The 25829-nt window shown below is 41.2% G+C and overlaps 2 protein-coding genes across 2 annotated transcripts in view; both read left to right on the top strand.

Moving 5' to 3' along the window:
- trappc3 (trafficking protein particle complex subunit 3) overlaps window positions 1-25829 on the top strand; it is a 787905-nt gene that overhangs the window by 248770 nt on the left and 513306 nt on the right. The gene's annotated exons all lie outside the window — the stretch shown is intronic.
- LOC311062476 (C-C motif chemokine 3-like) lies at window positions 12874-14990 on the top strand. The gene is made up of 3 exons (XM_084081534.1): window positions 12874-13007; window positions 14025-14142; window positions 14280-14990. Exons 1-3 carry the CDS (start codon window positions 12941-12943, stop codon window positions 14392-14394), a joined length of 300 nt encoding a protein of 99 aa, XP_083937660.1. The 5' UTR covers window positions 12874-12940; the 3' UTR covers window positions 14395-14990.

Here is a 25829-nt window from a genome sequence, read left to right on the forward strand (position 1 = left end):
TGTAGTCCACCAACTGCTGCAGCTGCCATACCCATTTCAGTTTCTAGGGATGCACCGAATATTCGGCCACCGAAACATATCGGCCGATAATGGTTAAAAAAATGCATTTTCGGCTTTCGGCCGAAAGGGTTTTTACGCCGAAAAAATATCACCGAAAGACACCGAAACATATCGGCCGAAAGAAACCAAAACATATCGGCCGATATCACCGAAAGAAACCGAAACAATGTTATTTTCAAAAAATATTGGAATAAAATCTGGAATAATCTTATTATATAATTATGTTTTTGTTATTAAAAGTTTTATTGATTTTACATTGTACAGACAAATATGCATTTCAATCAATCAATAATCATAAATAACATCATTATCCCCCACCCCTCTCCCTTCACCCCCTCTTCATCCCCCCATCCCTTCCCACCCCGCCCTCCTTCCACATAGTCACACAACACAACTACAGAATTATCGAGTCAGTAAGTCTTTCAGATCAGATATCAGATTTGTCCACAGAGAGATTGTGCCCTGTTTGGCATGATTAATCCTGGCCGATGACAGTTCTAGATAGGCAATGTCCAAAAAGCTCCTTAGCCAGTGTGTTTTGGATAAGTCATGAGGAGGTTTCCAGCGTTGGACAATAATCTTTTTGGCTGCTGTAAGTCCTGCTAGCCATACTTTGCGTGCCTTTACAGTAAGAGATAGTTTAGAGTCATCATTCAAAAGATGTACAAATGGATCCATTGGCAGTTGTACTTGCATTAATTCTGTTAAAGTCCCCAACACATTCCCCCAAAACTCCATAATCCCCGGACATTCCCATACCATGTGTACAAAAGAGCCCAAGGTTCCCGGGGCACAGAATGTGCAATACGGGTCAGGTGCCAGTCCCATTCGGTGCCTGATTCTGGGCGTTACATATGCTCTGTGACAGAACTTAAGATGTATATACTGATGATTTGGATTTTTTGATGCACCAGCTACGTTGTCCCAAATAGCGTCCCAGTCCAATTCTAGCCCTAAATCTGTTATATCACAATTCCAGGCTTTCATCCCTGCTGAGGTTGTATATTTTTGAGAATTTAATTGATCATACAAATATGACACTATTCGTTTAGGAGCTCTCTGGAACCAGCTAAGAATGGGATGGTCTTTTAACTCAGTACCCCAGGGAACCCTATTGGCCCTACAGACGGATCTTACTCTGAAATAAAAGAATAGAGAATGCCTATCGACACCATATTTTGAGACTATATCCTGAAAATCTAGAATGTTAACCGAACCATTAATATCTTGGAGGGTCCTAATACCCTTCTCCTCCCAATTTCTGTTAACAAGTGGTCTCCCCCCAGACAAAATGTGGTTGTTATTCCATATTGGAGCTGCTTTACACCATTTACTTTTAAATCCTATGAATCTCTCTACTGTTCTAAACAATTATATAATTATATAAACTAGAAGTTCGGCCGGCTGTGCCGGCCTCACATCTAGCGCCCACGCCCACGTAGCGTCCACGCCCACGTAGCGCCCACGCCCACGTAGAGACCACTTGGCAGCGCCGATCACTGGCGTAGCGTCATGAGGGCTAGTGGGGCCATGGCCCGGTCAGTGAAGATTTGCCAGGAAAATGAATTCTGCTCCGACAACAATAGACACAGCCGCCGGCCGCCAGTGACGTTACTGAAGTGATACATTGGCTGGCCCATTCACACCTTTTACAAAGCTAAAGCTGCCTACTCCTGCCTATCAATGGTCCAAGTGTGACCTGTAAAGTAGCCTAGCGTAGTCTGTAGGAGACATAAGCATGTCCTAAGAGGAGTCCAAAAGAGAATGGATCCTGGGAGTCATGAATTAAATTACAGAGGTGAGTAAATAACTACATGTGCTCAAGTACTGCACTTTACTGGATATCTATCTATCTATCTGTCTGTCTGTCTGTCTGTCTGTCTGTCTGTCTGTCTGTCTGTCTGTCTGTCTGTCTGTCTGTCTGTCTCTATCTCTCTATCTATCTATCTATCTATCTATCTATCTACCTATCTATCTATCTATCTATCTATCTATCTATCTATCTATCTATCTATCTATCTATCTATCTATCTATCTATCTATCTATCTATCTATCTATCTATCTATCTATCTATCTATCTATCTATCTATCTATCTATCTATCTATCTATCTATCTATATATATATATATATCTAAATGGCGAAATGGCTGGGGGGAAATGGGCAATATATTGTTATTTAATATTGTTATTTTATTATGAGTATTAATAAGTTCTGATGATTAATTATATCATATGATTATAATATATTGTTGACAAAGTGATTGCACAGCCGCTGCAGGTATGACAACCACGTTAGCGTTAGCTACATGGCAACTATCACAGCGCCCTGTCCGTCGTCGCTGCGACTGACTGATGGCTACAGCCATAGATATATGTAAACACTACAGCAAGCTCTCTGCGATGCCATTGTCTGGAAACTGCTCTTAGCGTGACAGGACCAATGAGAGTGAGCGCTTTCGTTGTTGCTAAGATACGGTGCATGGCACACGGCGTCTCTACCCCATAGCTTGTAGATCTCTCACACATGAATGGCGTAGGCTGCGTTGCCAGGTCTGACTTTGTGTCTAAGCAATGGTCGGCTTATTTTTGCGCGCCTTTGGGCTCGTTCGCATAGTGCGCACGGCAGCGCTTGTTTAGCGTACGTCAGCGCGACGTGGCAACGGACGTGGCAACGTGAAAGGGTGGTCACTTAAGATTGGCTGGTGAAAAGAAACACCCGGACGTGAATTTTGAGGTGGCGAAGTGATTTGCATAAGTATTGGAGCATAATGCGTTTGATATTAATTGTACATCCTGCAAGTACAGTGATGGGATGCGAAGCAGCTGGTTTGACAGGCAGAATATTGAGGAATTTTGGGGGAAAATGTGGAGTTAGTTGGGCCATGTGTCTGCTTGGCCATTGAGGCGATACACTCGTGTACACTCCATGACTGTGGCCGTCAATTATGGTAGCAAGATGTTTACATTTTACAATCTTTCAGCAGTCAGTCTGGAATTAATGTATGCATTCAAAAGTGCTTAATAAATGTTTTATGGACCCACAATAGTGATTATTATTTAAGTTAAGTTTTGCCATAATCATGTATTTTGCCATAATCAGGTAGCTGATCAACATTGGTAAACATATACATTAATTATATATACTAGACCATACCCGTCGGCGCAGCGCATCCGTGGGGGGATATGCGCACATGATCTGGCAACCCGGGAGGCAGTTCGTCCCATAGCTGGGCAGGCCCGTAACCATGGCGACAGTGTTTGACAGAAAAACGCTAATAAGAAGCTGAGATTTGATGAAATTGAAAAACGGGCTTCACAGTTGCGTTCAGATGGTAATGGTTAATGGCTGTGTGCAAAATCAGAGCAATTGGTCCAGCCAGTGAGGAGAACCGGGTGTCTTCACTCACGTACTCACCACCACTACAGAGGTTACTAGAATTATAGTAGGATAGTAGGATTTATCATATTCGGTCTTTCGGTATTCGGTTTTCGGCCAACTGTTTTCTATTTTCGGCATTCGGTTTCGGCCAAGAATTTCCCATTCGGTACATCCCTATCAGTTTCCCATAGATTTGCTTGATTCCACCTGCCGCACAGGTGGAATCGCATAAAGGTGTCATATGCGGTTGGTTGTACAGAATGACCATTTTGAATGTTTTTCATAAACATTAAATGAAGCTTGTTAATGGTTAAGCAACCATTAACCAATAAAAATACAATTTTGGCTACTGTTTAGAATGGAGGAATGTTTGTGACTCACTCAGGGTCCTAAATTAACATCCACCACCAGTACTGCAGTACATAAAATAACCCAAATGTGGGTGCATGTAATCTTTGGTGAGTATCCTAATGTACTACTGTAGATCGTGCTGCGTGTTGTCGTAGAATGTCTAGATCAGGGAGTGGGCTACAGTTATAAAATTACTTGAAGTTGGGGGCCACAAGACTGACAGCAAAAATGAACAAAATGTTCATAGTTAAACGTTTAACCGCAAACCGTTATCAAAATGCACTGGTTGGTTAAAGGGTTTATTTATTATGCTATTATTATATATACTAGACCATACCCGGTGAAGTGCGCAGGCGATAGTAGTTGCAAACGTGGGGTTATTGCGCGTCCTGTCGCGCCGCCCCCCCCAGCCACTGAGGAGAACCGGGCACACATCTTTGCTCTCACGACGGCCACAGAGGTTTGTCAAATTATAGGAGGATTTATTGGTGGGGTAGCTGTCAAGCAGCCATGTTACAAAGTGTAACTGCTTCATGATTTCTGCCCAATTCTGCCTTACACGTTTACACATGAAGAAATTAATAGTGGCGTATAAAGTACTTGAAAGCCATACTTGAGTAAAGGTACAGATTACTTGAAAGATAGTAAACATTAAAGTCACCCATAAGAAAATCACTTGGGTTAAAGTAGCTTACATCATTATGAAAAGTTAAGATGCATTTAAAAGTTCAAAAGTTAGAAATGTTCTCTACTTCTCACTACTTTCAAGTAGTTCAGCTACATTTCAGTGGCATTGAGTGCATTTCATCCATCATCTGCCATCCATTTGTAGCTATTCTGAGTTTTGAGTGGCTGTTCATTACACAAAAGAAAGAATTCTCCTTCTACATCCATTAGCTGGTTTTGAGTGGATTTTGTCCATCTTCCATCTTCTACACCTTCATCCACTTGCAGATTTTACACAGTATGTTTCATTCATCCTCAATAGCGTAATGGGCTGACCCATTTTTATGGGTCATTCTCAACTGATGGTTCTTGAAACACATCATAAGAGCTTGTGCTCTTATCAGCCGGGTGCTCAAAAGCATTTATACGAACATGTAAACACTTCACCGTGCCAGCCTGCCTATACCACTCTTCTCACAAAGATGCTTCCATGCTAGGGACCCGTGATGTGCATAGAATACACTGAAATATCGTCTGCCTCTTTTCTTAATATCAAAATCCAAGTCAGTGCACTATATAGAACTGGCACAGAAATTATCAAACATCAAAAGGCATGAATGCAGTATTAAGCAGGCACTAATAAGTTACCTTAATGGACATAATATGACCATTGTTGTGTCCTATAGCACACAACAAACGGCCATACGGTTAACCAAGAACATGTTCTTGTGGCCCTCGACTTCAAGTAATTTTACAACTGTGGCCCCCTGCCTAATCTAGTTGAATACCCCTGACTTAAACCCTATGTTGACTAGTTTACCGACGTCACCCTGTACTATGTCTATTATTTTCCTCTACCTCTCTCTTTGCCCAAAATAGCCGATTTGCAAGCTCACAACAAGGCACATTGTGACATGTTGTGAGCTAGTAGATCGGCTATTTTTGACAAATGTTTGCCCCAGAATAGGGATATTAGCGATGCCAGATTTCAAGTGGTTAATTAAATCTGCTACGCCAATCAAGCGAAGCGGACAACTGAACCGGAAACAGAAGCGGGTATGCCACCTGTGGGAATTAGCGTAACTAGTTATGCACAGAGCCTATTTGGGCAACCTCGGTTCCCCATGAAAAATGTCATGGATCTAATATGTTCTTTTCAAGATATAATAGTGTCATATTTATAAATTAACACAACTAGGCAGCCAGTCTTTAAATAACGTATCCCATATTCCCAGGGCACACTTCCAAGGCTGTGTACTGTGCAATAATGAGCTTTAATTAGCTTCGGAAACAAAACACAGTATGGTCTCGTGGATGTGTGCATGTGTACACACACACACACACACACACACACACACACACACACACACACACACACACACACACACACACACACACACACACACACACACACACACACACGTAATTAGCAACTATCGCTTGTTCTTTTGCCGCTGGAGGATAACAAAAGGACAGTGAGTACATGGACTTGACCTTAAACAAATAAAATAAATAAACCAGCGAACACACACACACACACACACACACACACACACACACACACACACACACACACACACACACACACACACACACACACACACACACAGAGAACAACCTCCTTCAAACAGGTGTATAAATGGGCATGTAAAAGCTGATTGTCTCCTTGAGGATATTCATGATGTTAATTATCCGTATTATTCATTGTTGATTTAAATAATCTTTTTGGGATCATGAGCATTCTCTTGTAGGTGTTGCAGAGCAGCACTTGTTTGATTGTCTGTTGATCCTGCAGTGTCCATTTAACTCTGAGAGTGTACAAATGTCACAGAGTTACAAATGGATACATTAAAACAGCATTTAGTGCATCATCTGTTCACACATATTTGGCCCTCATGTATTGTTTAATTGTTTATTAAATTTAATGGATCACATTAGCCAACAAACTTGGTGACCGCTAACCTTCCTGCGGGGTCCATAAAAAATGTTATATTTGGTGTGACACCATAAACGGCGTCAGCCACAAAGCACAACTCCTTTCACACATTAACGATTTCCAGCTCGTCAAATTAAAAGAATTAACAAAAATAGCCAATCCTTAAATAATGTCTCCCATATTCCCAGGGCACACTTCCAAGGCTCTGCACTGTGCAATAATGAGGATCGGGGGGCTTTATTTTCTCTTTCATGCACCCCAGCTGTGCAATGGTGCATGTGCAAACATGTCTGAATACTTTCCCTCCGTTTTTTCCCCTATTCTGTTGACTTGTGTTTTTGTTTGTATGCCTTTATGTTTTGCTAGGTTCATGAGGAAAAGGCTAGAGACAATGGTGACATTTTGCTGATTGCCAATAGAGAATGCAGCAATGTTTACCAGTAAGATGGTAGTGCGGATTGCAATCAGAAAAGAGCAAGTGACAATGTGGAAGGTGACACGCCATAATATGTGCATCCAAATTCAACAAGCAAACTTGTCAGGCGACAACGGAGAGACAGGGGACAAGGACAGGATTAAGTAATTGGCAGCTCATTCTAAACTGCAAACTGAGACCTATAATTCCGTCTGTTTCTCTCTCTCACTCTCTGCACGTCATACTGATATCAACAACATGCGTGTATAATTCAACCCTGCTGCCAGTGCAGTGGCCGTATAGAAGCAGCCTATAAATCTATTTAGTATTCCAACCATTTACTGGTGCTGGCGCACAGACAGAGCACCCGCCACTGTCAAGCTGTATGACAGAGTCGCCTGTTGGTAGCGGTAATGGGAGTGGCCGGGGAGGAAATGAGAGGGTGACGAGAGGTTGAAGTATCAGATCAGCTAGTCTTCATGCAAAATGCATGAGCGAGGCGTACAGTGTGTGTTTCCGCACACGAGGCTGGCTGAGCGCATTTTGCCTTTGATGATAAATAACGCGCAAGGTGCAGCAGTGTTGGAGCCAATTTCCTCTGTGGGTTGTGGCGGGGCGGGGGGGGGGGTGGGGCGCGAGACGAACAAGAACGTGGGCAGATCTGGAGGAGATTGCCTCTAGACTTTGTGTGTGATGTCCTGACTTAAGCCCCGCCAAGTTTCTCATTAGGCTATTTGTTGCCTACTCTACAATCCTGTGGCGCAACGAACAGGTCGTGAGATCAGAGGAATGACTAGACTTTATTAATAGCTCTAAGCTGGAAGAAGCTACCTTTAACCTTTTAACAGAATTTATTTTCAAGTTCAACTTTATTGTCACATGTATTATAGGCTAATGAAAATGCACTCTTACATTATACAGCCTACACAATATACAGTACATGATCATACTTTTAACAACGGAATTCATCTTCAAGTTCAACTTTATTGTCGCGTGTATTATAGGCTAATGAAAATGCACTTTTACGTAAACATTATACAGCATACCCAATATACAGTAACTGATTATATTTTTTACAGAATTTATTTTCAAGTTCAACTTTATTTTCACATGTATTATAGGCTAATGAAAATGCACTCTTACATAATATATATTATACAGCACACAAAATACAATTTTATTCAACTAGTGTCCATGTTTTGGGCTTGCCTTTTGCAGCGAGTGGTAAGTTGCGGTAGTTCTGTGCCAATTATTTGTCTATTAAAACTGATGACCTCTAAAGTCCAAAGGGTGAAGGGATGCTAGATCCTTTCAGCACGCACTAGCATGCTGAGGAACACTTTTTCCCACAGGCTTTTAACCCATTGAATCTGGGAACGCATCTACAAATGTCTTCTAAATCCTAACAGTTTTCTGAAAAACGTATATTGCTATAATATTAGTGGTTCTCAAACTTTTCATGTGAAGGACCCCCAAAATTATATGTATTTGGCTGCGGACCCCCTATCTCTAAATACTTAGTTCCAGGGAAGCAAAGATTTGAGCTACAAATATTCGCTTTAAAAATATATGTATATTCACAAAAAAATATATATATTCACGATTAAAGAAAATAGATCTACAAGGAAGCAAAGTATAAAATCATGGATCGCTCAAATCTAAAATGACACAGATGCGTTGCTGGATTGAATGGGTTAAAGGGAAATACCATTCATTTTCAACATGTCTTTAATACACCTAAAGACCTCTACACACTGTACGATATTTGACCCGATTTGGCTCTCGGGGATATTTTTTGGTGATCGCCGACAAAACCACCGATCTCTGTCCAGATCGGGCGTTCCTCGGCGAGGTGTTGATCGCGCAGTGTGTAAGGTACTCCGAGAAGAAACACCCCGATAAATTGCACTCGGCGAGCGGTTCCCGATAATTTTAACTTTTCTAGCATGTTGGATATTTGGGTTTGTCGGACCCGATGAGAGCCGTGCTACAGCCAATCAGAGCTCAGTACCAGCCAGCGAGGTAGCTGGTGGGAAAACTATTTTATTATCAGCATGATTCACTGTTGAGTCTAATACAACAGAGACGCACCGTGGCTAGTCCTCCCGCATAGAACCGCAATATTACCGTACAGACAGTCCAGCCCTGTATTAGTTAAACATGCTAAACAGATTGATAGAGTGAGCGAGCCTGCTCGACGATGGGGCTGTTTATTATTAGAGAGGAATAGGGCTTGCAAACAGAGGGGGAGAGAGAGCTGTGTGTGTGTGTGTGTGTGTGTGTGTGTGACGCACGTATCTCTGAACAGTATTGCCAGGTTTTGCGCGAGAAATAAGCAACCAGGTCTATGAAAACAAGCCCAACAAAAGCGACTATAGGCTGCATGAGCACTTTAAACCTATATACAAATAAAATAGCCGATCTACAGGCTCACAACGCGTCGCAACTATTTTCAAAGAAAAAAAGCAACATTAAGAAATAAAGCCAAATAAGCAACTACACTTTGGAATTAAGCTAAAAAGAAACGCAACCACCAATATTTTTACAAGCAACTCGCTTATAATAAGCGGACACGGCAACACTGCTTCTGATCTGAATTGGACTCTGGTTGACTTTTGAAACGTTTGTTTCAGAGAGGGAGAGAGAGAAATGCAGAGAAATTGAGAATTATTTAATGTCAATCATTAGCGTCCTGTCTCGGTCTCGCACATATATCACGGGAGCCTTTCACGTTTTCGTGAGATGTTTGGAATAAAAACAAATGTATGTATTGGGTCGGGTCGGGATCACATCGTGGTGAAATATCTTGTAATCAGTGAACCCCTGTCGCCGAACAATCAATCGTGCGAGAATCACAACGATATATTTAGCCCGATTTCAAGAGAGAAACTTGTGCAATGTGAAATGCTTAACGATCTGTTCACTCGTCGACCATTTCAAATATCGTACAGTGTGTAGAGGTCTTTAGAGCTGTTGTGTGGAAATAAGATCACATGACCTCAATCAATTATCCAGTTCTAGGTAACATAGAAGGGGGGGGGGGGTACTTTTTTCTTATTTCCACAAAACAGCTCTAAGCTGTATTGAAGACATAGTTCAATGTTGAAAATTAGTGGTATTCCCCTTTAAATGACAGTGAAAAGTGACTGTGCAATAACTCTTTGTACTCTACACTATGCACTGTGTTTGACTGATATTCTTGCCCTGTGTTTATTGAGTGTTTTAAGGTTGTTTTATCATGTTTTTATGTTTTGATTGTGTTGGAGCCTCCGAGCGTAAGTTATTCACATGTATGTACATAAACAGTGCCTCTAAGTGACAATAAAGTGAATCTGAATAAAAGTAAAAAAAAATAAAGCCAAGAGGTGTATTAGGGCATTGGTTCTCAAAGTGGGGTCCGGGGACCCCCAGGGGTCCTTGGGGGGTACCAGGGGGTCCCCAGCAAAATGTGTTAATATAGCGTCACAATCATTTTAACCACTTTAACCGTATTTTGTACTTTGGCCATTCAAATATAGCAAATATACGAGCTCATAGCGCGGCACTCGCCACGCTATGAGCTTGTTCAGCATTCAGTCAAATCAGCATTTGAGTAAAAAAAAAAAACTATTTAGGATCGCGATCGCGCTGTAACATTACCGAGCGGGCAGACAACCCGACCAGCAACAGGCAGCTGTTGACACGCTGGATTCAGAAACTCCGGTGGTTCTAGCAACATCTTCTGCCTAAATATGCTTCGGTTTACATGTGTGTGTAGCCTATAGAACCCCCTCTGCTGCTTTTATTGATATTGTAGTGTTTTAGTGCCCCAAGCTGGAATCGAACCCTGTTCTCCAGCTCAGCTCAGTCAAAAGCAGACTCGGCTGCATCAAGAACACTCACGTGGGGGCGAGTCGCGATCGCTACAATATTATTCATTCATTTCATTGATCATTGCAGATAGGCCTACAAATCAGCAGCAATCACTGCTGTAATTTTCGAATAAACATTCATTTAAGGCCAGCAATATATGCTTTTCTTTATTTCCACTTTCAAATTGCACTGTAAATAAAGTGTGGGGTCGCCCAAAAAAAAGGTTTGTGGTATAAAAAAGTTTGAGAACCCCTGTGGGACTAATTATTAACCCCTGCGGGACCTATATATTAAAATTGTCTAAAGGGAGGACAGGCGGGCGGTTGGACCACGCCATCACACTCATGTCACCATGACTCAGCCATAACCATATACTAAAGAATTCCCAAAGCAGCTACCCCCAAATATGGAGTGTGTTGTCTAACCTCAATGTGTCATCATGGCGTCAAGCACAAAAAAATCCCTCAGCCATATATGCTCTCTAGATGCGAGGGCCACTCGGCGCCCCAAACCTCTAGTACACTGAATTGATGTAAATCCTGTTTTGGGTGCTGGCTGTGTAGTGGATGTGCTCTGTGTCTTATACTGTCTAAAACACTAACACACTAAAACTCTCCTAATTTATTCTCAAATAGCCTGTGGTTTAACCCATTTAGATGGGTCTAAATGGGTTAAGAAGGATTCAAAGGGAGACAGTACATTTGGAGGAGCACACAGTCACAATCAATATTTGATTGTTGTGGTTTTATATTCACATCACATCTTCCAATAATGGAGCATTGGAGTTCATTACTGGTCTGAATCACGTTTATGAAAATGTTTGAGTCACATTATGTATTGATTAATTCATCAATATGTAATTTTGGCCAAAGTCATAATGTTTGTTAGCGTACACACACACACACACACACACACACACACACACACACACACACACACACACACACACACACACACACACACACACACACACACACACACACACTAGGCCTGTCCCCTGAAAGTCGACAAATTGACTCTTCAGTCGACGAAATTATTTGTTTCGGGACATCTGTGTTTTTTTTGGTCAATTATTTGTATAGCGTCAGTTAATAGTGTAGGTGCGGAGCACTGGTGTGTCATGTACTTCTAATTTAGCCCATCTACATCCTGTAAGTAGAAACCGGAGAAAAAATAATAATACAATAAAACCAGTTGACTAATCAGAATACCGTTTTGAGAGGAAATAATATTTCTGTTGCTGCTAAGCTACTATGACGCTGTTCAGATGTAAATAAGAACGCACGTCGATTACACGCAAAATTGGCTAAAGCTCATATTTATGATATGAAAACTATGCTCCTGTGAATTAAACAATGTACACCGTTTGGAACTGTGTTTAACTCTTTGAACCTCTGTAGAATTAGGTGAGTGGTTAATTATCTCATGCTGGCTAAAGTAGCTGCGGTAAAGCAGTTATGTAAAGTAATTAATTACATTTACTCAAGTACTGTAGTTAAGTACAATTTTGAGGTATTTTTACTTTTCTGAAGTATTTCCGATTTTCAGTTCTTTTACTTCTACTCCACTGCATCTCAGAGGGAAATATTGTACTTTTTACTCCACTACAATTATATGACAGCTTTAGTTACTTTGTAGATTTAGATAATTATCACAAAACATACATCAACCACTTCAGCCCTATATACATTTTGGCCATTTGAAAATAGCCGATCTACAAGCTTGTAGATCTGCTATTTTCAAAATAATTTTATACACTTGAAAACTTGTGTAATGGGACATTCTGCATAATGAGTACTTAATACTTTTGGTACTTTAAGTACATTTTGATACCAATACTTTTGTACATTTTTAATTCCGAACTTTTTACTTGTAAACAAGCGTCTCATTAAACTTCTGAGTCAACTAGATAAATACCGAGTCGGGGACAGCACTAACACACACACGCACACGCACACGCACAATTCTCTGGAAAAGTTCCATCTGGTGGCATCACTTCCTCATTCTCGGCTATGCAACAATAAAGTGTAGTAATCCAGTCCATTGTTTATAGGGAAGTTAAATAAAAACCCACTACTATTTGTGGTAAGCCCCCGAGAAATGCAAAGGTTAGAGAAACTCTAAACATGGGGGAAGTCCTGGGTCTTCCCCATGAACTTTGGGTATATAATGCCACACTGAGCATAACTTGACACAACAGAGAGAAAGGGTTCATACAGCATTGACAGCTAACCAGTCACACTCGCTGTAAAGACAATTGAACACATACTAAGTTCAGGATGGCTGCTTTGCGTCTCGCTCTGTCTGTATTCGTGCTGATGCTGGCTCTCTCAACACTGACTGAAGGTAAGAAAACCTGTTTTTCTTTTTACAGAATTAAGTATATGTGTGACAGAGTTGTGGAGGGAGGGCGAGAAAGATGGATTGGACTAAGAAAGGTGTGTGTATGTGTGTGTGAGTGTGTGTGTATATATACTGCATATACCAGGGGTAGGCAATTGAGATAAGCCTAGGGCCAATATCACTCCCAGACATTCCATCGCGGGCCGGGCCTCCCCGCGATGGAAGCTCAACAGGAAGCTCAACAGGGCTGTGCGCGCGTGCATGTGCGTGCACATGTGCGCGGGCGCAAAATTTTTCGGGTCTAATTCGGGTCTAACTCGGTCTAATTCGGGTCTAATTTGGGTCTAATTCGGTTCTGTTTGACCAATATAAATCAACATTTTTTCCGGTTTAAATATCAGCACAGGCGATTTTTCTGGTGATTTTTTTTTTTCTTCTCCATTTTCCTCTAATCTAGCTATAAAATGTTATAAATCCTTTAAAATGCATCGTGTTTATGAGTGCATGATTTCAAAAGTGGGTTCAGGTTCTATGAAATAAGTATTTATAATTATTTTAACATTAATTTTTAATACTTTTTTTATAACACTTTTCAGTAAATCATTCATACTGTATCTTTCTGTATTTGGATATAATAGATATAATAGCGGCCTATATGTGAGACTATCGGTCTGATACTGTATAAAAATAAAATCCCTCCCCCCCAAAAAAAATCAAAAAAGATTTTTCTAAAAAAAAAAAAAGATTTTTTTTTTTTTTTTTTTAATTCTCAAAATTATCTCACGGGCCAGATATTATTTCTGGGGGGCCAATTTCGGCCCGCGGGCCGCCTATTGCCGACCCCTGGCATATACAGTATGAGAGTGTGTGTGTGTGTGTGTGTGTGCGCTTGAATGTTCTTTAGTTTGAATGTGAATTGTAAAGCCTTCGCCCAAATGTTATCAAACGATGGAGCATGACTTGGGCTTCTGGCACTAATGTATGATGTTGAGATGGTAACCACTGGCTGTTTGGTTATAGGTATGCGTGGTCCTGGACCTAAGAAGTGCTGCTTTGGTTTCACTAACCGCGAGCTGCCGAAAGCGAGGTTTACTAGCTATGTCCGGACCAGCCAGCAGTGCATCAACCCTGGTGTGCTGTAAGTATACACTTGTGTGTGTGTGTGTGTGTGTGCGTGCGTATGTGAGCGTGTACGTGTGGTCCATTTGGTCAACATCATACATCATACATCATCAACATTATACTGATTCTTCTGCTTCTTTACCCTGACCTCAGGTTGAATACAGTGAAGGGTCGACAGCTGTGTGCCAGGCCTTCAGAGAGCTGGGTGAAGAATATCATCACCTACCTGGACACCAAGGTCAACATTGGAGAACAGACCAACTTCTAATCAGCTGGTCTGACATCAGCGTCCTATCTGCTGCCAGAGGCATCATATGAGGACATGAGGCCAGTTTGTGTGACATGCTGCTGAACATTTACCAGAGCTAAGAGAACTAAGAGATATTGGATGTATTTATTTATCGATAACCTCCATAATTTAGCTTTTGTCTAATGTGTTAAATACTAACATTGTAATAATTAGAATCCGATTCAGGAAAGGATCATGCTAACATGGATACCACTGAATAACAGCAATGGATACATTTTGTATTTGAATGCCATAGTCACATTATACTGTGTATAAAGGGTAAATTATTGCATATTTCCATCTCATATGAGAATTAGATTCTCGTTTCAAAAGAAGATGGCAGCATCAGTAGACTAAGCTAGACTGTATCACTGTGAATGTTTTGTTTTCTTATGTGGGTTCTGTAATTTCATATGAAAATGAGACCCACACAAATCTTGATGGATATTATAATGATATTAATGTTTGCATTTACACTGTATTTTCTACAGACATGCATTTAATAACTAACAAATTGTGCTTATAAGTTACTGAGTTCCACAAAGGCACTCAAATATATGCCTCAAACTATGACAATTAAAGCAAGCATAAGAACAATGTGTTGACTGGTTCGATTCACTAATCTGTTTCTCTTTGAATCACTCACTATCTCTTCCTCCCTCCCCCCTCTCTCTCTCTCTCTCACACACACACACACACACACACACACACACACACACACACACACACACACACACACACACACACACACACACACACACACACTTTAACAAACTTTAACAGTTTGCAAAAAGTACAGAGGGAAGTTATACAATAATGCTAAAAGGAAACACAAAAAGCCCTGAGGGCTTGTTTCCATTGTGGTCCTATGTGTTCAATTAACCAAGACATACACATCTATACAAGAAATCATCAATACTAGGAGCAATCCAAGTACATTTACAGAAAAACTGTGGGGGCTATTTCTTTTGGCAAGCTGGAAGACAATTCTAGGTCCAGTTGCAAATTGCAGATGCTCTTTTATGGCGGTTTTGAAGGAGGGTAGGGAGGGAGTCACACTTTTTGATGGCTGGTGGTAGGGCATTCCACATTTTTGTGGCATAATAGTAGAATGAATTCATCCCCATGTTTGTGCCGAATCCGGGGGGAACGAGATCAGTGGAGCTCCCTCTGGTGTTGTGTCCGTGGTCGTTTCTCACTCTAGTGAAGTAGTTTGACAGGTACATGGACACTGGTCCCTTGAGTATGTTGTAGACCAGGCCCATTGCAAGTTGTTGTACTCTGTCCTCTACCCTGAGCCTTCCCACCCTAGCATAATGAGCAGGGGTTAGGTGAGTCCTAGGCAGTGGTGGAAAGTAACTTAGTACATTTACATTAAGTAATGTATTTAAGAACAAATTTGAGGATTTTTTACTTTACTGGAGTATTTTCAATTTTCAATACTTTTACTTCTACTACTACACTACATCTCAGAGTCAAATATTGTACTTTTTACACCACTGCAATTACTCGAAAACTTACTTTGATGATTTTTATTATCATTACAATACACGCTATTTGAAAATAGCTGATCTACAAGCTCACAACACGTCGCTTTGCAGCGTGTTGTGAGCTTGTAGATCTGCTATTTTCAAAAGATTTGTATACCTTGTGAACACTTGTAAAACGGGACATTCTGTTTAATGAGTACTTTTACTTTTGGTACGTTAAGTACATTTTGATGCCAATACTTTTGTGCTTTTACTCAAGTACATTTTGAACACGACTTTTACTTGTAACAGAGTATTTTTAAATTGCAATATTGATACTTTTACTTACTTACTTACTTACTACTTGTCTCCACCACTGGTCCTAGGTTTGAGGTCTAGTTACAGTAATCCAGGCGGGAGGAGATCAGAGCGTGGATGAGGGTCTCAGCAACAGAGTCTGAGAGTGACGGCCGGAGTCTGGAAATGTTTTTGAAGTGAAAGAAGGCTGATTTGGTAACAGATGTCATGTGGTATTGATAAGAGAGGCTAGAGCGGTTCAAAAATATTTGTCAATTTTTTAAGAATATTTGCTCCACAAGCTCACACTGTGATGCATCGGGATGCGTCGTGAGCTTCTAGAGCTTGTCAAGTCAATTGATTGCAGGAATCAGATTGCACACTTCACCAGTACAGGCTCCCCCGTGCACGAGCCAAGCAACCCTGTGTTTTTTGCCATCACAAGGGCGCTGTCTCATATGAAGCGTGGTGGCTCATGGTCTCATCAAGATCTGTTGGAAGAAAAGCCATCCAACAAAAGTTTTGGAGTTGTGGGAAAAACAAAAGGACAAAAAGTTTCCAGCGCTGCTTTTAGCAGCATCACTGCTTCTACCAGCACTGCAGTCAATAAATATCTGAGACAATCTCCCCATTGCTCCCATATATCAGACAGACTCTAAATCCAGTCTGGGAAGCATTCAGTGCTATCTGATCCCTGCTGTCACATCCCTGAAAACGCACACACACACACACACACACACACACACACACACACACACACACACACACACACACACACACACACACACACACACACACACACACACACAAAGAGGACCAGTGCCACATCTACCCACCTCGCATGGCTGCCTCTATATTTCATAACATGTCATGTACCAGTGTGAGATATGGCTCCTGATTTCATTTGTGTGGAGCAATGGTGGACCTCTTATCTCACCGGGACTGAAATAGCCGTGGATCAATGTTGTTAATATGTCGGTCTCAAACTGATGGCAGTGTTTACATGTTCTGGAAGATAGTCCCCGGCTCTGCAGAGGAGGAACTCTAAAGATACAAGCAGGTGTTGCTATAAATATCCTATGTTTTCAACATGGCGTTGTTCTTACCGTTCACACCTTTCACTGTGCTCCATTATTTAGCTTGAAACTGACCGTCATTGTGAGCATGGTTCTTCCTGACATCAAAGGTGATGCAGTTTTTGGCCAATAATCAAAGTAGCAAAGTGTCTTGACTATGCAATGTTCTGTCTGCTATGTTTTGTCCATTTCATACTAATGTGTCCAGTCAGGAAGATGCCAGCGCAGTCAGGCTGATCTGGTCAGATCAGACTGGAGTTGTGTCTGGGGATACTACTGAGCAACAGGTATAGTTTACCGTAGAAATGCGCAGTAACTTGTTACATATTTGGTGTGCTCAAGGTAAGATATATGTTTTGCGTTAAAGCAAAAATGGCATCTTCTTTGTCAGTACGAAGAACAATTTACCACAAAAGTTCCCAAAGTTTTTTGTAATTTGGGACAGCATATTCATAAGGAATCTTCTTTTAAAGATCATATCAGAAATCAGATTCTACCCCCTTGATTGTGACATGGATGTCCCTTGCAAAGTGAACATCTCTTTTTATTCTTTGAATCAAAATACAACTGAAATACTTTTGGATATTGTTAGGACATTAAATCATTGAATAATCATTTTTAAAAATCCTCACACTGGATGTTATACCAACTAAGCTCTTTAAATAAGTCATTTTTACTCTGGTTAATTATTTGTTTCCTGATATGAAATGTTAAAACTTTCTTCAGCTGAAAAAATTAAACAAAACAAAAAAACATCATCCTTCGACTGCTGTTGAGATCTTAGATCTGTTGCCAAAAGTCAGGGCCACATTGTTTCTTAATGATTTCAAGGAGAGCTGCCTACTTTGACAGAACTTTTTCTTTTGAATGACATGCAAATGATCAACCAGCAGTGGTGTAAAGTAACTAAGTACATTTACTTAAGTGCTGTACTTAAGTACAATGTTGAGGTATTTGTACTTTACTTGAGTATTTCCAATTTCCAATTCTTCTACTTCTACTCCACTCTCAGAGCAAATATTGTACTTTTACGCCACTACAATTATTTGAAAACTTTAGTTACTTGTTACTTTGCAGATATAAATTATTACATTATAAAACATACATTAACCACTTTAGCCCTATTTTATACCTAGGCTATTTGAAAATAGCCGATCTACAAGCTCACAACGGGTCGCATCGCGGGCCGTCCAGGAATCTAAAAGGTCCCCGGTTCAATCTTTGGCTCCTTCAGATTTGGTGTCACCTGGTTAAGTTCCCCTAAGCAATACTCATAACCTCCCAACTGCTCCTCTATGCGCTCACCCTGAGCAAGCCACATGCTGGCTCAATGCAGAGAAGTCATTTCCACTCAGGGATCACTACAAATCGTCTTCCTTTGTTATACCTTCTTGTAATGATTTCTTAACCCGTTTTCTGGGTGATATTTCTTTGTCATATTTCTTATTGGCGGGACCACAGTGCAGTAAAGTCATTAATGTGGTCTTTGTGCTCAGTAATTGAATCGGATAGGCCTGTTGGAAACTTATTTTAAGGAACCCAAAGCCATCTTCTGTCAGTGTCTTCAATATAATGGGAAGAACACAAGAAAAACACAACACATAAAAAAATATATATATTTGGCGTCTCCAACCAACAAACCTGAAGCAGTGAGTGGAGAAATGATGATGAGTAGCTATTTTTTTTTCCAGAGTGAAATGACAGATTGAATGACATTAACGTTGTCTCCGGATTCTTGGAAAAACACACACACACACACACACACACACACACACACACACACACACACACACACACACACACACACACACACACACACACACACACACACACACACACACACACACACACAGGCACGCACACTACTGTACATATACACCAGATACCTTCAAGCACAAAAAAGCTGATATGTCAAGCAGTGAATGTCATACAATTTGTCACACTAACAGAATCTGCTAATATGAATCGGAATCCTTCCTGCATTCAAAGTCCTTCCTGCATTCAAAGTCTGACAAGCTGTCAAGTCAAACATGAGGAAGTGAAACAAGTGATGAGTGATCATATCTGCTTCAACTAATGCATACCCATAACCCACTTATCACGCCGCTACTGGAAACACCTTTTCGGCAGCTCATTCATAGCCTTTTCTATTGAATGCGATGCCACTGTTGTAACCTGCTCCATAACCAGTTTGCCTTTTTTACATTCTGAAAATAAGTAGTCCAATCAACCCTGTAAGTTCACACAACCCATATAATAATGACTCTAAATGCCAGATGCAGAGTTTTAACATTTGAAATTATTCAGTAATTTCGGACTAATGCGTGACTAATAGCTTTCTCACTCTTTCCCTCATGCCTCCTATCTCCCCCCCCCCCCCCCCTCACCCCTCCCTCACCATCATAAGGCTCTTATTTTCTAATAGCCTTCTTTCTCCACTGCTTTCCCGGCTGTTTGTCAGGAGACGTGGTGAAAAAAACATTGGGAAAGTGAGGGATGAAAAGCTGCCACTTTGCCAAAGGCAGTTTTAATTGGGGCTCAGGGGAAAAGTAGCCTAGGGGAAAAGGGAGCTCTTCCCATTTTGCAGATTCTCTTCTGGTGCCTTTATGGAAGAGATGAGAAAACCCAGTGCCAGTTGGGGAAAAGGAATGTGGTTTTGTTGACGGAAAATTCAAAAGAGCCGCCACTGTTGGTGCTCCAAGCCTGCATGCATTTGTACGCCATGAAAAGGCGGGGGCTTTCTTTCTCCCTAATGTGCGTATAACGCTTTACAAAACTCAAATGGGGTTGTTCTCATGCCATTTGCAGAGATTTCCAACAATAATACTGTATATGATCCATTTGCAAACATTTTCTGTTTTTGAAAATGTATTAACCCCATACAGTTACTTGAAATGTTGAAATAATTATTATATTTCTTAATCTCATTTCGTTGCTGTCACACAGAAATCTTGAAATCTCCCTATTTCCACTTTTTTCAGTTTTTTTGGGGTAAATTAATGCCGTACTTCATCATACAAGTGCCGCTCAAAAGTAGTGAAAATATGTCTATTTTCACTATTTTAAAATGTTCAGTGATGAGAAAAAAGGAACGATTTTGGAGGTTTCCACTCAACAGCAACATTCTCTATGATCTCTACATTACATCTTGGAACCAGACTAAAAAGAGAAAGCAGTCAAACTGAAACGACCGCTTATTGATTCTGCACACCACAAATTTTAATATTTCTTTCAAAATATTAAATAGTCTTGTACCACTATTTCGGTAATGATACGCATATTTAATCACCATGAGATTGATGGATTCGCCCCCCTGTCTGTGTGGCTGTCCGTGTCCACAGCTAATCTCGCTCAATACTTGGCCAATCAGTGTCATATTTCTCGTTCACTCTGCCCCCAGGCCAAGGACCTCAATTCCCAAATTACAATGATAATTATGTAATATTCGAGAATTAATCATCACAGCGCAGTTGTCCATCCAGGCTATGGGATAAGCCTACCACTTAGGACTGTTACAATTTATTACATAATCGTCTAATCGCAATTATTTGAGATAATCGCAATAATTTTTGCATAATCGTTTCCATGTTGAAAGATTTTCACACATTTTCAAATATTTAAAAAAAGCAGAAATAGCAGATCTACAAGCTTGTAGATCTGCTATTTCTGCTTTTATTTTACATGTATATACATTTTTTATGTCGATCATTTCTTTGTATTTTCAGTTATATTATATTATTATTTCAGTTATTTGTCATATCTGTGCAATTTTTGATTATGAAACCTAAAAGGCTTCATATGTTCCAATGTTCAATGCCAACACTTGGCAATAAATGAAATTGTTAATCGCAATTATTTGAGTGACAATTAATCGCCACAGTGACAGCCCTACTCCCAATACTAACGACCAAGGTACAACAGTGTCCTTCCGGCTTATGGGACGTATCGGTCCTAGTCAATCTCAGTTCTTGTGAAATCTTTTTGTTCTGTTATGCAAGAGCAGTGCATTTCCCAGGTCTGGATAACCCCTGGCTGTGTTGATGTCAGCTATTAATGAGCAGAAAATAAATAGTAATTTGGGGTAAGATTCAGCTCAGACATTGAACTCCGAGACGGGCATCATCAATTATATATTAGTATATTAGACATAAACAGTCCAGTGCAGGGTTAGAAATCAAGTCTCCCCCCCAGGGAATTAATTAAATGAAGACCTACCTGATGTATCTTCAGGGTCCAAGGCACTGTTTTTAATGATAGAGGGATCAATTCAAGGCCTGAGCTGACTGAGATTCTGTGGCAATCCATGTCACACATTCAAACCCTTTTCATGAAGGACACTGTCGAGGCCAGGTACACAGTAAAATCATTATTGTTAATTTATCCATTTGTAACTCTGACAGTGTACAAATGGGTCCATTTGGTTCCATTTGTCAACTCTCAGAGTTAAATTAACCGTGAGGATTTCACAGTGCACAATGCGGTTTTGTTCCGGTATACGGAGATGTGGGTCCATCTGAAATGAATTGAAAGTCTTTTATGTTTTGCATTGTTGTTCATTGCACTGTTGTCTGTCCAATTTGTTGAGTGCTGAATATTTAATGGAATGATTTCCAGGGCCTTTAAGCACAGGTTCCACATGTCCACACTCCACAAGTCTCAACAGTATCATCTTTCAGGCACTGACAGTCTCCAGTCTTCCTCCACTCCAGTACAGTAATTCAGTCTATTGTGCAAGGTCTCTTGCGGATTCCCCCCACCAACGTGTCTGTCTTTCACTTCCTTGCTGTAGGCAACTTGCAGCTGTACTTCTCGCTGTAATCCATATGAATGACGATATTCTCAGTCAAACTCTCTGAAAAATTTCAGGCTTTCATACTGGTGCCTTAAAAGGCTCCTTGCTTTTGCTTTGAAGCCTCGTCCGTTGCTTTGTTTTGAAGCTTCACCTCAGCATCCATCAACTTTGACCTCAGTTTAGTAATGATCTTCCTTCTCTTTCTCATGTTGCGAGTGGATGTCTGCACGGCTCGCTCAATTTTGTTCAATTGGGTTCAAGCTTTCAGTCTTGTGTACGGGTACATAAAAGTATGATCATTTTGATTTGGTTCCTAAGACATTGTAGCAGTGATAATAATAATAATGAATTAACATACATTACAACAGCAAGGGGAAAAAGGTAGAATCAAAGAATAGCATCAAGAAAAAAAAACAATTTCTCTATTGGGCTAGGTCATAAGGTGCCTGAATGTGCGCTGTGCAACGTTCTTACTCCTACAGTAGGTTATAAGTATCTGTATACCGGTACATGTATGTACGGTATGGGAAAGCTGTAAAGTGACATGTGCCAGTGTCCTTGGCATTGTGCAACACACAGGCTGCCTCTGACCCCAGACAGACAGACGGGTGGGTGGGTGGGTGGGTGGGTATTGGCGTTTCTCAAGCATACCTTTTTTTCTTTCCTTGCTTGTTTGTTCAGAAATCTGATTGTCTGGGATAAATAGCTGTCTAGCTAGCAATCTATTGCCAGCTCAGGCAGTGTCATTGTATTCTTTAAGAGCAAGATTTCTGTACTCCTCAACTGCACCAATGCTGCAGTATAAATGCGTTATTCTTTAACTACATAAAATAAAAGAGTAAAAGTGTATGAGTGTAACATAATCCACAAATGTATATAAAAAATGACATACTTTATATTAATCATTAATATTAACATTACATGGGAATTAAAAGACACAGATACATCAAGGTTCATTTCACTACAACAATCCCAGAACTATTCTTCACCGAGTATGAGGGACTCTCCGTCTGTCTCTTGTCTCTCCCTTTCTCTCTCTCGCTTGGTGTCCCTTGTTTTCTAAAGGAGTCGTTCCCTCAGCGTCCCATGCTCCTGACTCCCCCCAGTCCTCTTTCATACCCGTGGCGGCCCGTATTGAGTTTCTGTCTGAGCACAACCACCTAGTGCCAGCGATGGCCGAGCCGAACTCTAAAGAAACGTCTATCAAGAGTCGGGCGGGCAGGAGGAGCCAAGCGCAACAACAATGGTGGCGGGAGTGACCCCCCTGACAGCCTGGCATCACCAAGAGTAATTGCCTGTCATGTGCTGTACTGTTTCACTTTCAATAAAAGCGCCCTCTGTTATTCATTTAAAGTTAAGCCGGGGCGGCCAAGGTCACCACGCATGTCCTGTAAAAAAAAAAGAGGGGATAATTGAATGCCACACCTTCTCTCCAGGCTACTGCCAGATGGACTGACGCTGTGTGTCAACAGTGGATAGAGGTTAACCCATTAAAAACGGGAACGCATCTTTGTAACCATTATTTTATACTTTGGCTATTCAAATACAGCCATACAAGCTCATAGTGCGGCACCGAGTGCCACGCTACGAGCTTGTATATCTGCTATTTCTTGTGAAAACCTGTGAAAACCTTTTTTTTCCAAGCGGAAAAAAACTAAAACAACTTATGTTGCTATAGATATCAGTGGTTCTCAAACTTTTTCATGTCAAGGACCATCCAAAATGATATGTATTTGGTCGCGGACCCCCATCTCAAAATATTTTGTTTCAGTGACCCCCAGAAGCAAAGATTTTAGTTAAAGGTGTATATATATTCAAAGATTTGCACACATTTTCACAATTATTTTCCCCAGAAACTTTTTTTGAATTGCCCAAAGAAATCTAAAATGACACGGATGCGTTCCCGGATGGAATGGGTTAAGAGGAAAGGCATTTGCATCTGAATGTGGGCCATTACAGTATAGAGTACGTTGTCACCAGTGCGTTTAGGCACTGGGCACGAGGAGCTGCCAGGGTGTGACTCGCGTTTCTTTATCTCGCGCCTTATTTTAGGTCCCTCCCACTTCTCCCACGCTCTGCCCTCAGTGGCTCATCAGAAGATCATACTGTACTTTCCTCCCTCACTGTCCACCGCACATGATTTTCCAACTTACAGCTCTAAAAAGGAAAAACCGAGTGGTGCATTGGGGACTAAAGGGATACTCCACTCAATTCCCTTATTCTCTGACCTCCCCTCTTCATTTCTTTTTTGATTTCTCTCTTCCTCAGACACCCTAACCCCCAATTCTCTCTTTTTCTGGTTCCTTCTCCCGGCAATGCCCCCCCCCCCCTCCCCTGCCCACCGCCCACCGCACCCTGTCTCTTGCTTTGACGTTTTTTACATCCCGTGTTGAATAATAGATGTCTGGTGCAGAGCAGGGCCTTGGTGTGGATGTGGATGGGGTACCGATGCTCTGTGTTGAATGGGAGAAGAGGCTGGTTGAACAGTGGGAGGAGAGAGGGAGAGAGAGAGAGAGAGCACGTGCGCATGTGTGTGTGTGTGTGTGTGTGTGTGTGTGTGTGGTGCAGCGGAGAGATGGAGGTATGTTAAAAGATTCATAGCATGGGATTGCCCAGGTCAGCTGGGGCCTCCTATGCTTGCTTCTCTGTATCAGTAGCCGCAACAGACCTTACCTACAGTACCACCCCATGGCAGAGAGAGATAGAGAGAGAGGGGGATGTGTGTGTGTATGTGTGTGTGCACAGGTATCGAACGAGAAAGACAGAGATAGCGATGCAGTGGGTGGAATGCAGTGGGAGGTCCAAAGGAAAGAAACGTAAAACGTAAAGAGTGAGCCAGAGAGAGCAGTGCAGTCGTTGATAAGTATGTTTATGCCCGGGGCCAAATTGTGCTGATTAATGCGTAGTGGCCACTGCACTAATGAACCACTCATACGGTAATATGTGTAAGGGTCAAGAAATGTGCGCGTTGATACCATTTTAATGATATCACATGTACAATTTATGTTTCAACTCCGTGAACTGAAATATGGAAAAAGCAAGACGGGGTCTAATAGTGGTCGAGGCTTGCCCGTGGATCTTCAACGTCGCCTTGCCACAAAACGTGAAAATATTTACATACAGATGTGCTTCCTTGGCCTATATGGCAGTGTGCATCAAAACACATTTGCCACTGATCGGTCCGATGGTTTGCGAAGTTAGCCACAGACAGGCAGACACATAGACACGCACAGACACACAGACATACAATCTTCTAGATGGCTCGCCCCCTATACTGTAGGTGCCTCGCTGTGATGAATACCTGTACAAATATCCTGTATATATACGGTACTCTGCGGTTTGTGTAGAAACGTAATGGGTTGCACACAGGATTTTATTTGCATATGCGGGCGCCACCTTTTTATAGGGAGCGCGCATCGCACTGTCAATGAATATGTTACCGAGTCTGTCAGATTAACCCATTAAGACCGGGAACGCATCCGAGTCACTTTAGATTTCTTTCGCTGTTTTTTGGAAACAAATCGTGAACATTTGTGCAAATCTTTGAATATATACTTTTTAAAGCGAACATTGGTAACTCAAATCTTTGCTTCTGGGGATTCTGCCAATGCCTTCTAAATCCTAAATTTTTTTTTAAAAATGCATTTGGCCGTGGACCCCCATCTCAAAATATTTTGTTCCAGGGACCCCCAGAAGTTGCAACAGAGTTAGAAATGTTCGCTTTAAAAATATATATATTCAAAGATTTGCACACATTTTCACTATTTAGAAAAAATTGCA

This window comes from Gymnoscopelus microlampas (genome assembly GCF_963454915.1).
Source record: "Gymnoscopelus microlampas genome assembly, chromosome: 15".
Classification (NCBI taxonomy): Eukaryota; Metazoa; Chordata; class Actinopteri; order Myctophiformes; family Myctophidae; genus Gymnoscopelus; species Gymnoscopelus microlampas.